This window comes from Crocuta crocuta, unplaced genomic scaffold (assembly GCF_008692635.1).
Source record: "Crocuta crocuta isolate KB4526 unplaced genomic scaffold, BGI_CrCroc_1.0 scaffold1161, whole genome shotgun sequence".
NCBI classification, from domain to species: Eukaryota; Metazoa; Chordata; class Mammalia; order Carnivora; family Hyaenidae; genus Crocuta; species Crocuta crocuta.
Window position 1 is genome coordinate 129,374 of NW_027531894.1, and position 12,005 is coordinate 141,378.

General features: G+C 66.2%; 1 protein-coding gene across 1 annotated transcript in view; it reads right to left on the reverse strand.

Annotated features, from left to right (window-relative positions):
• The window catches only part of TSPAN4 (tetraspanin 4), an 18,016-nt gene continuing 6,011 nt past the window's right edge, over nucleotides 1–12,005 (reverse strand). Inside the window, exons 4-8 of the mRNA XM_077773398.1 lie at nucleotides 3,310–3,501; nucleotides 2,118–2,192; nucleotides 1,402–1,641; nucleotides 1,217–1,300; nucleotides 1–466 (exon numbers count right to left, since the gene is read on the reverse strand). Of these exons, the coding sequence (XP_077629524.1) occupies nucleotides 398–466; nucleotides 1,217–1,300; nucleotides 1,402–1,641; nucleotides 2,118–2,192; nucleotides 3,310–3,501 (660 nt within the window). The 3' untranslated portion in view covers nucleotides 1–397. The remainder of the gene's footprint in view (nucleotides 467–1,216; nucleotides 1,301–1,401; nucleotides 1,642–2,117; nucleotides 2,193–3,309; nucleotides 3,502–12,005) is intronic.

A 12,005-nucleotide genomic window follows, 5' to 3' on the forward strand; every position in this document is an offset into this window, starting at 1 on the left:
TGCTGTCCACGCGCTTTATTAAGACCTCCCAGAGCCCGCCCTGGCTCCGCTGTGGAATGTGGGTGGCGGGGCTGCCCGCCGTGAGCACCAGGACCGGCAGGCGGCCCTTCACCCCCACCCCACGGGCGAAAGGCCCCGGCCGTGGGGGAAGCACTGCTCTGCAGAATACACGGATATGAAAAGCGCCAGAAGCCCCTCCCACCCCCAGCCCTGCGCATGTTGCCCCTGCTCAGCCACCCCGAGTCCAGCGTGGTGCTCACAGGGCTGGCTGGGGGTCCCAGGGGCCGCGCCTCCCCTTCGCCGTGCCCAGGACGGTGCGGGGTCCTGCAGCAGGAGAGGCAGGAAGGCGACGTCCTTTGGCAGCGAGGTGGGGGGTGGGGGTGGCAGGCAGCGAGGCCTACGCGCAGTAGGTATCTGCCTTCACCACCTGGCAGTACATGGTCATGGCGAAGGTCAGACCCAGGATCTGTGGGACACGAAGGGGGGCTGGGCAGGATTCCAGGAAGCCACAGGCACAGACCCGCCCCACGGCTTCCTGAATGGCCTGCATCCCACTTTTCTGGGGGTGCCCCCCAGCCCTGGCAGTCAGGTGCATCCTGGCCACATCCCCCTGAGCCGTGGCAGGGCCTGCCCGCCACAGGCGGAGGAGACACCCTGGGGGTTCCTGGGGCTCAGCCCCGCCCGGGACCTGCCTCTCCCTTAGCTTGGCCACTGTGGGTTCTGCTGGTGGCTTCAGGGTATTTCAGGTCTATCAGCTCCAGGTTGGGTCCTGGGCCCCATGCCCCCTCCCTACCCGTCACCCAGCTGTGATCACCTCTCAGGGTGTCTGTGTGATCTGGCTGCTACCCCCATCTGTCTGCACCCCAGGAATGGGGGCCGCCTGACATCCAAGTATGCGGACACAGACAGGCCTCATGCTCCCCTGGGTGCTGACACCTAGGACTTCCCTGGGGGCCGGGAAGCCCACCCTCACTCTGCACTGGGCAGTCCTGTGACTCTCACCCACCACAGCCACCAGGTAGGCCTACAGCCGCAGAGCAAGACCTGCCTGTCTGTCCCTGAGATGTCAAAGGTCACCTCCCCTGGGACGAGTCTCTGAGCAGCCCCCATAAGCCCCCCTCTGCTCAGCCGTGTGGGCTCGGGGAGCCTCAACCCGGGCGCTGGCGAGCTGGGCTGCTAGGTGGGCGGCTGGGGCAGGGCCAGGCACCCAGCGTACCTGTACCAGGGCCGTGCACAGCCCGAAGATGCCCACGGCCAGGAGGTTCTCCTGGAGCCACATCTTCACAGTCTCGTAACACGGCTGAAGGAAGAGGGGGTGTCTGTCATGGGGGCTCCGAGGCCAGCCCTCCGCCCCCAGGTCCCCAGGGCCAGGACGGGGGAGGGGGCGATGCAGGCGCTCACCGCCTTCCACCAGGTGCCAGGTGTGTGGAGTCCACAGCTGTCACTGAACTCCAGGCAGCAGGAGTCGGGCACGCGGGTGGCATTATAGACCTCGAACCAGTCGGTGTAGTTGGAGACCCCACAGCAGCGGAACTGCAGAGAGACAGGCGCTAGGAGGGCTGGGGAGCGGGTGGTCCCTGCCNCCCGAGACGTCCTCTGGGGAAGGAGCCGGGGCTCCTGGAGAAACAGCCGGTCCCGGGCCTGGGGCAGGAGGTGCCAGGAAGGACGTGCCCCCCAGCAAGTGCACGGGGGGGGGAGTCTGCCAGAGGGACACGGGAGCCAGAGGAGAGCTCCCAACGGGCAGGGGCGCCCACGTGTGAGCAACATAAGGCTCCGGGCCTAGGGCACAACCCAGAGAACAAAACCTGCAAAAGGGCCCTCAATGACGTAAATAAATGAGCAAGTAAATGGGGGCGGGAGATTTTCCCACCCAACAAGCGTGGGGAGGACAGTAGGGGCTCAGCACCGCCCGCCGCCCCTCCTCCCCGAGCCTCCAGGGCGCGGGCGTCCCCTCCGGCGCGGCCTCTGGCGGCTGTGCTTAAAGCTGGGTCCCCAGCGGGTGGGACGGCAGAGCGTCCACACTGCACGGGGCTTGTGACTGCGGCTGTTGGCCCTGTCACCCACAGTGCCCTGGCCCTTGCTGGGTGGTGAGGACACGGAGGGTGCAGGTGGCCGACCTTGTCAGTGTAGGCGAAGAAGAGGATGGTGATGGTGGCCTCCAGCAGGAACACCAGCAGCAGCATCACGAAGAACTGCAGGGAGACAGGCCCCAGTGACTCGGCCGCGCCCCCGGCCCGTGGGGCTGCAAACCTCCGAGACCCCAGTGCCGGGTGTGCGGCCCCCGGAGACCAACACGTCCCGATGCCACCGCACCCCCCTCGGAGCCGTCCCCTCCAGCCAGCGGCTCTGGACCTGCTCCACTGACCTCAGGAACACAAGCCTCACGCCTGTGCTGTGTGCCTGTGTCCCTGTGGTGGGCGGGCAGCCTAGGGGGGCCCTGGTGGGGGAGGGAGCTGTCGGGAGGCAATGAACCAGGACTTGGGGGTCACGCTCCTCAGAGCAGCCCCACCTGACTGCGCAGAGCTTGCCCGCTGGTGGCAGTCCCCAACTCCAACACCCTCAGAGGCACAGCCTTGACCTTGGCCACAGAGGCCCAGGCCAGCGGAGCTGCAGAGGCACCCTCTGCCCACCCTGCCTTTCCTGCAGACGGAGATGGGACGATGCAAAGCAGGCCCTGTCCTCTCCTGGGGTCCCCGATCGGGCCTCCCGCGTGTGGGCTCAGGACTCAGGGCTTAGCTGCCACCAGCAGGCACCGGGCTCTGAACTCCCGAGTCACCCTGTGGGCAAGGGCCCCCCACACGCCGCAGCTTCCTGCCTCAGGGCGGCCGGGGACCCGGCCACATCCCCACCTGCTGCTCCATGGAGGAGCCCCAAGCCTGGGGGGAGCAATTGGACCCTCCGAGGCCCCACCCGGGCAAGGGCCCCTCACACAAGATCGAGGCGACGGTGTGATTCAGGACTTGGAGCTGCCCAAGGCCTCAGCCGGACATTAATAGGTGAGGAGCCTGGCCCGGGGCCCTTCCCGCCTCTGTTGTCTGTGACTGATGTTCCCGAAGACCCGAGACACGTCCTGCCTTCAGTCGGCCTCCAAGGCAGAGGGGGGGACTGTGAGCCTCTCGAGCGAGGGTCTGGGGGGCAGGGAGTCCCCGGAAGGGTGTCTCAGGGAAAACAGGCCCAGTATAGGCTGCACTCAGGCGCGTCCGTTCCGGCAAGGGGCCGCCACAGGCCACGGTGGTGACCTGCTCCGGTCCTGGGGGCCCACGCAGGAGGGGGCGCCGGCCCCGGAGGGGGCCGTGCGGGGACACTCACCGTGAGCAGGAGGCACTTGCTCTCCCTGATGGCCCCGACGCAGCCCCCGAAGCCGATGGCCATGACAAAGGCGCCAGTCACGATGAGCAGGTTGGCGGCCGACAGCGACGGGAAGGAGGAGGACAGGGTGGCGAAGTTCCCCTGCGTGGCAGCCAGCCAGATGCCAACCCCAAGGATGCCGCAGCCCCCCAGCTGGGGCCACCGGGGCGGGAGAGAGGGCAGTGAGGCGGCCGCCCGCGTGCAACGCACCACCCAGCGCGGCGCCCGGTGGGCCCTGCACGCCCTCGCCCGCCCTGCCGACCTCCCAGCGCCGGGCCGGCCACCCCTCCTGCTGTCCCAGCGCCCGGCCTGCCCTCCCAAGACACACCCCCAACCTACGGCGTCCGTGATAGGGACCCCCAGGTCCCCCACCTGTGGCGGTGGGGATACTCTGTCCCAACGCGCCTGGCGAGGCAGCCTGGGCAGGGGGCCCCGGGGCCCCCCCGAGCACCACCCCTCCAGGAAGCACCCCCTCCCGCCCCCCACAGCCTCTGCGGACCTGGGTAGTCAGGGAGACCAGCCCTGCGGACCCTGCCAGACCGCACGCTCCCTCATCCTAAAACTCCTCCCCACGGGCCCCTCAGGTGCTCCCGGCAGGGAGCCCGGCCCTGGCCGCCCCTCCCTTTCAACCACTGGGGCAATGACTGCACGTCACACCTGCTCTTATCACACAAGCACGAGGACAGGAAGGGGAGGAGAAGGGAGAGGCCCCGGCCCCGCGTGGGTGCTCTCAGGGGGACATGGGAGAAGGTGCTTCCGGGTGCAGGCTGGGGGCCGGTGGCCCCACAAACGCTGACAGCACCTGGTCCCCCGGAACCTGGGCTTCAGTGAGGCCCCTTGGAGACCCGTGGCTGCAGGCTCCGGGAGGGGCCGGCGACCTCAGCATCTGGCCCGGCCGCCGCAGCCTCAGCGGCCGGCACGCTCCTGGGCATGATGGCCAGTCCCCGCAGCGGTCACCCTAAATGCCCAGGACCAGCTGGGCCGCGGACTCCGGGGTATACGGCACCCACCCTGCACACCCCGCACGGGCTTCTTGAGCCTAGATGGCCAGACTCCCACCCCACTGCCTAGACAAGTAAACTGAGGCTGAGCAATGAGCCACCTGCCCAGTCGGTCAGAGGCAGAGCCAAGGGGAGCCAGGGCCACCTGCGCACAGCGCCTCCCCAAGCCTTGCAGGGGCCCCGTGACTCAGCAGGCCCCACGGGCTCTGAGACCACTGCCCACGGAGGCCTCACCCCCACGTGCGCTGGCTGGCCCCTCCCCCACCAGCAGGCCAGCCTCCCCCAGGGGCGGGGGTGGGGCCAGCACGGCGTTCCCGCCACAACTCTGGGGCCTGTGCACCCTGCACAGTAGGCCGGGCTGGCGGGAGACGGCATCACAGGGGAGGGGATCCCGCGGGCCTCACCCGGGGCCGACATGCCCACCACCATCCCTGGGGGGCCGGTCAGCACACGGTGAGCGTGCGGGGCCGCTCTGAACCCCCGCCCCGCCCCCGCTGCCCTCTTGGCACCTTCGACAGAAGCAGGAACTTAGAAACTAAGCGACGCGGCTCTGGACGCTGCTGGCTCAGGACAGGGCCATCCTGCTTGTCTGCGCCCCTCCCAGAGCAGGGGGGGCCTGCGGCTCGGGAAAGAGGCAGGGACGGGGTGGCCTGTGCTTCTGGGTACCAGGCTTGGGGAACCCGGTGCAGGGGCTGACCTGCCCCTGACACTGACCGCATGGCCCTGGAGGTTCCCAGAGGGCCCACCACGGACGGTGACCTCTGCCTGTGCCCCGGGTCTGCAGCCGTGAGGCCAGCACGGTGCCGTGATCAAACCCGGGGACATGACCAGGTGCCAGAGGCCAGGGGGCCAGGGGAGGCTGCCCAGAGGCTCAGAGGTGGGAGGGCAGCCGGGGACCCGCCCAGAGGAGGGGCTCCCCTATGCCTGGGTGTGTGCCTCATGTGAGGAGCCAGCTGCCTGGTGGGGGGGCGGGGCACAGCTCCGGAGGAAGGGGCGGGACGGGGTCTGCTGGCTTTATGGGGATGCGTGTGCACCCCACCGACACAGTGGGCATGACTTCCCATCCCATCGGGCGTGGGGTGCAGGCAGGCTCCGAGTCACGGTGCTGGCCTCAGGCGAGGCCACAGAGGGAACACCCAGCACTTCTGGGCACCCCACGCCCACCTGTGCCAGGCACCACTCGGCATCATGGGGCACAGAAGAGGCTGGACAGGCCCTGGCACCTCTGGGCCTCCCACCCCACTTGCAGATGAGAAACGGAGCTGAGCAGCTTTCCGGAGCCCCTACCCCATGCCTGTCGGGACAGCCAACACCTCGTCCCCACAGCGTCCCCCAGGCGTCCGGGATCCCCAAAGCCCCGGGGGAAGGTCGAAGCTGGGGCCACCGAGGGAGGTGACTGGGCAGGGGCCTGGGTCAGGGAGGGTGTGAGGGCAGGCCACCTCCCCCTAGAGGGGACATAATGTCTGCCATCTCCAGGCCTCACACCAGCTTGTCCCCTCCTGAACCCAGCAGCCCCCACTTCGAGGGAGTCCCATCTCTGAGCTGAGCCCCCAGGGCTGTGGGTGGTCCGTGTGGCAGGTCCCCGGGCAGGGGACAGAACCGTTTTCTGTGCTTTACAACCCGACTGCCTGCCTTCAAGGACACCGGCGGATGTCTCCTGTCAGCAGGAAAAGGAGCCCATCTGAGCACCCTCGCCCCATGGGGACACGTGTGCGGAGGGCATCACGGACAGGCGCCTGTGGAGGAGGGACAGTCTGGGTCCCTGGGGACCCCAGGGTGGGGTGAGGTGGAGGGGTCCCCACACCCAGCCCTGCTGGAAACGGAATTCCTTAATTAAGGCCATAAAACGTCCCTACCTCTCCACTCTGAGACGGCAGGAGAGACCCACACAGTGACACACAGACACCCTCACCGTCACTGTCACACACACTGTCACACACCCTCACCCTCACTGTCACTGTCACACACCCTCACCATCACCGTGTCACCTGCTCTGTCGTCCCCAAAGCTCCAAGGCCCTCCGTGTTCACGTAGACCAGTCACTAGAAACTCAGATGCACACATAACAGAATGCACACACACAGCTAATAAAATTATAATTTTGAAAATGTTTCTGCATATGCAGCTTTTAAAACATTTTGGCAGGAAAATTACAGCCTCCAAGTGCAGGAAGAAACAAGCCCCGTTAGACTCAGACACAGAACATCAAACACGGGGCGGGTGGGGCTGAGGTCCTGGGAGGCCAGGACCCCACCCCGACCCTACAGATGTCCAGCCACACTCGCCGCCTGGGGCACTGGCCGGACTCTCCGCCCCAGCCAGACAAAAGCAGCTGCAGCCGCCAGCCGGGTCCCAGGAGCAGAGCCCAGGACAGCCTGAGAGGGAGCCCAGCCCCACCGCCGCCATGGCCTCCCTGACTCCCTCCCATGCGCCTCGAGCACATGCCCCGTCTTGTGCCCTCCCCGGTCACCGGCCCCAGCCCAGTGCCCGGCTCCTGCTCCCCGATCCTGCGGTCCCTTCCCTCGTCTGCAGTCTTCAGTTTGGCCCAGGGCTGGGGGTACAGGGACCACGTGGTCAGAGCTGCCGCCCCCTCCAGGCCAATGAAGGGACAGGTGTCAGGTGGCCCGCTGCCACTGCCCCTCCGGCCAGCAGATGGCAGGCCAGCTGGCCACGTCCTCGGAGCACAGCGGAGGCCTGGGTGCCCACAGGGGCCAAGCCCGTGCCTGGAAGCCCCTCGCCTGGCAGCTGGCACGGCCTTGGGGTGGACATGGGCCGTGGCAAGGTGTCTCACTACTCCAGGCCAAGAGCAGCCAGGGGGGCACCCCATCTGTACGAACTGTGTGCACCGTGCTGGAACCCCGGCCTGCAGCTGCCCAGGACAGGAGTCAGGGGCACGGGGTGAAGGGGCCTGGGGCACATTCCAGGCTCACAGACGTGCTCCCTACATTGGCCGGAGACAGTTATCTGGGTGGAAACTCAGCAGGCCACTCACTTTAAATCCGTGCAGTCGCCTGCAATCAATTTTCTTAAACAGCAGCAAGCCCCACTCGCTCGCCCCCAGCCCCAGAAGCCCCGTCCCCGCCCGTCGGGGAGCCAGCCCCACGGCCCAGGGACCCTCTGAAGCCAGTGTCCAAGGAGGAGGGGGCGGGCAGGGGAGCAGAATGGCCCTGGCTGGAGGCTTCAGGGAGGTCCAAGCCCACCCTCCATGGTGAGAAGCCGCTTACTGGACCTCAGAGGGGCATCCGGGGGCTCGGTCGGTGGAGCGTGGGCTCTTGGCCTCGGGGATGTGAGTTCGAGAGCCACGTGGGGTGTAAAGATTATGTAAAAATAAAATCTAGGGGCGCCTGGGGGCTCAGTCGGTTAAGCTTCCTACTCGATTTCAACTCAGGTGATGATTTCACTGTTGAGTTCAAACCCCTGGTCAGGCTCTGTGCTGACAGCGTGGATCCCGCTTGGGATTCTCATTCTCTCTCTCTCTCTCTCTCTCTCTCTTAAAATAGATAAACTTACGGGCGCCTGGGGGGCTCAGTCGGTTGAGCATCCGACTTCGGCTCAGGTCATGATCTCACGGTTCGTGGGTTTGAGCCCCGCGTCGGGCTCTGTGCTGACAGCTCAGGGCCTGGAGCTGCTTCGGATTCTGTGTCTCCCTCGCTCTCTGACCCTCCCCTGCTCATGCTGTCTCTCGCTCTCAGAAATAAATAAAACATTAAAAAAATTTTTTTAAGTCTTTAAAAAATCAGTTATCAATTAAGAGGCACCTGGGTGCTTCAGTCAGTTAGGCGTCCCTTGGTTTTGGCTCAGGTCGTGACCTCAGGGTTTCATGGGTTCAGGCCCCACATTGGTCTCTGTGCTGACAGCATGGAGCCTGCTTGGGATTCTCTCTCTCTCTCCCTCTCTCTCTGCCCCTCCCCTGCTCCCGCTGTCTCTGTTTCTCTCTCAAAAATAAACAAACTTTTAAAAATATATTAATCAAATTAAATTTAAAAAAGAAAAAAAAACATAACAGCGCTGCTTGCGGGAAGGGGGAGTGAGAGGCCATCGCCAGGTACCTGGGGCAGCGGTTGGGGGGGGGGGACAAGTCGCCACACCGCAGGTAGAAAGACGGGACCAGAGCTGCGGATGGCGGGGTACAGCAAGGACAGGGCCCCCGGCCGCTGCATGGACCTCCTGACCTCCACGACCCGCTCCAGCCCTTAACGAGCCACATCTCAGCCCCAGACAGAGCCCACTCCACCTCTGCTTTACACGTAGGAGGTTCTGTCCAGAGAGGCCCGGCCTCTCCCCTCCCCTCCCTCCCGGCAGGCTGGACTCCAGGGACACTCACAGAGCCTGGGTCACTGGGTGGACAGGCCCAAGAAGCACCCGGCATAGAGCTGGCGCTGCCCGGATCCCACAGCGGGGCAGGCAGGGCCCCCAACTGACTGCTGCTGCCCCAAACCTCTCAGGGGAGCCGCCAGCCCCCCGACAGACACACGCGGCCTCCAGCAGCAGGGCCTCTACTGGGAAACGGGCTGCTGCTCACAGCGTGCGCGCCTGCCGTCCGCACCGGGGCGGGGAGGCCTCCGTCTGCGCAGAGGGACCCAGAGAACTGGCGCCTGCCCCCCCGAGCAGATCCACACCCCGGGCCCCAGGTCCCCCTCTGACCCTCCAGCTGCCGCCGCAGGGACGAGAGCATCCTGACCCCGGCCTGGACTGGGCCGGTCAAGCACCCCCTCCCCCAGCACCTACTCCCATCACAGGATCTGCCTGCCCTCCCTCCCTCTGCCCGTCACAAGGCTGCCCGCCTACCCCTAATTGCAGCCCGAAGGCAGCGGGACACCCCTGCCCGGCCCTGTCGCAGAAAGAAACAGGAGCCAGGACAGGGGACGCCCCCAGCACCACCAGGAGGCCGGAGCCAAGGGAGGCACAGGGTCTGAGGACTGTGACCTCAAGCACGTGTGTTCCCCCAGCTGCAGAGGGGGGCTGGGGGAGGTCACGGCCCCCGGCTCTTCAGAGCGCCTGCCACCACGGGTCCCCTCCTCCACCAGTCTCAGGGGCCTTGCCAAAGGCCAGTGACAGCAGACCAGGCCACCCACGTGGATGTCACCTGCGGCTCATCAAAGGGGAAAACTCTCGGGCCCACATGTGCTGGTGACAAATGAGGCCCTAGGGAGGCTGGCCTTACCCACAGTCCTGTGGTGGCCTGGGCAGCAGAAAACGGCAGGCAGGACTCCGACCCCCACGCCAGCCATGCCGAGGGGCCCTGAGCACGAGTACAGGGAGCGGCAGAGGAGGGGCCCTCAGCTTGGCTGATCCAAATTTGGGACGAGCTGAGCCGAAAGGCTGAAGCCCAGGTGCGGCCCCTGACTGGGGGGACCCAGAAGCACCCTTACCTTGCTGAGCTCAGCCCTGCCTCCCCCAGGTCCCTCCCCAGAACCACTGGGGCCTCAGGGACTGCCCACGGGGGAGCCCCGAGCGCTGACCCAGGGCAGGGAAGAGGCAGGAAACCTTTCCTCTGCCCCAGCCCCTGGGGCCCCTGCCTCTACCTCTGTCATGGTGGAGGCCTGAACGCAGGCACCCTCCCCCCCCCAGGGGCTACATAGCCCCCAAACCCTCACCCTGTGACGGCACCACAGGTACCGAAGGACGGGGCTCACAGGACAGCCCCCGGCCCCATTTTAGGGTCTCTGTGCAGGACTCAGAGGCGCTCCCTGTGCCCGCTGAAGGCCCCATCTGCTGCAGGGAGGCTGGACAGGGGCCCTCACCACCAGCACCTCCGCCCCTCCCCTCCTCTGAGTGTCACCTGTGTCTTCCCAGCTCCTCTCTCTCAGGGCACCCCAGCTCCGGGCACCGGTGACAACAGGCAGGACTGTTTCTTTCCCTGAGACAAGCTGACAACCCAGCCAGGCTGCACAGGACCGGGACCGACAGGCGATGACTCCCTCCGGCCCCGCAAGGACCCAAGGCTGGAGGCCTCAGTCCTGCCCCCCAGACCCAGACAGGAGTCCCCAAGGAGAACCCGTCAAATAGGGAACGTAAACAAGACGCTTAGGGAAAAGTCAAGGGTCTCCTGAGCCAGCCCCTACCCATCCCCAAGCTCTGCAGGGTGGGGCGGGACCGGCACAGGTGGGGTCCTGCCCCCGGGACGCCCCTCCTACTACCTGAGCCCTGACCCTTCAGTGAGCTCCTGTGGGTGAGGGTGTGGTCCGTCCCCTGGTCTCCCAGTGACAGTGGGAAGTGGTCTGAGGGGCCAGCACCCTCAGGTAGCAAAGAAGCTGGGGTCCCAGGGAAGGGGTGCTCTGGCCTCTGGCCGCCCGCACTCGCATGGCACCTGCCCAGGGGCCCAGACTCCTGACTGTTCTCACCACGCCTCGCCTTGGGTGCCTCCCAGGTGTGGGCACGCCCACTGATCCCGGAACCCCGGCTGGCCGCCAGGCTGGGACAGGGAGGGCACGTGCCAGCAGCAGGCACCAGGTCTGCCTGGGGACCGGTCAGGGTGGGCCGCTCTCAGACCACCGAGGACGGCAGGTCAGGGACGAAGCCGAGTCCTGCCTACCTCCTGGGACGGGACCATCCACTACGCCCTCTGCCTGCCTCCTCCCCGCCCCCCTGCCACAGTCAACCCACCACCTACGCCGTCACCGTGGTCAGGTCTGGTCACCCCCATGTCTCCCGTCAGCCACCCCACACAGGCGCCCACTGCAGCTGGTCACCGTCCCGCACAGGGATGCTCCTCCTTCACACGCCTGGGCCCGGGCTCCAGCCGCCAACCCCGCCTTCCTGGCTGCGGGCCTCAGGGGTCCTTCTCCCCACACGTGGGCCTCATCCCTCCAGGAGCCCCCTGTAGAGGGAGAACTGCTGGGATGGCCAGCTCCGGAGGCAGCATCTGGGTCCCAGCCGCAGGCAGCCCAGGCTGGCGGCCCCTCCACAAGCTGGGAAAAGAAAACTACAGCCCAGGATGCAAGGGAGGTGCAGAAGGACTGACCCGGGATTCTGGGCATTTGGACTTAACGGGACTGCATCCAAATGAGGGTGTGCAGGACAGTCTCCTCTCGGGGGCCAGTCTGCAGCTAACGCCACACCCCCTTCCTCCGAACTGTGGGAAAGAGGGTTGGCTCGAGAATTCACGATGGAGCAGAGAGTGACCTTGGCACCGCTCTCCACCGAGCCTCCCGCAGCCCAGCCCGACACCGGTCACAGCCAGAGCCCGCCATGCTCCCAGCAGTTACGGGGTTGGGGCGGGGTGGCAATTTTGTCATCTCCGTCATCGTCCCCACCCCTACCCTCGTCTAGAGGAGGATGGGGTCGCCCTGGAGTACCAGCACCTCTGACCCTGGACCCCCACATCCCATCTGAACAAACCCAACCCATCCAGAAGTTAGGGCACCAGCCCGCGCGTGCACAGCATGTGGGAGGGAGAGCCAGGGACATCTCCCCAGCACTCAGGGTGGGTGGCCCAACACCCTGCTGCTCAGTGTCACCCCCCAGCCAGGGAGCTCACTGGGGTGCACACACACCCTCTCCCTCCCCACAGTGCCTGCAGAGATGGGGGGGACCACAGTCCTTAGGCCTGGTGGGTTACTCCACTGGGAGGGAGAGGGGGTCGAAGAAAGGGCGCCGGCTGGCTGCGCAGGAGGAGGGGAGGGGAGAGACGGGGGGAGGGAGGGGAGAGAGGGG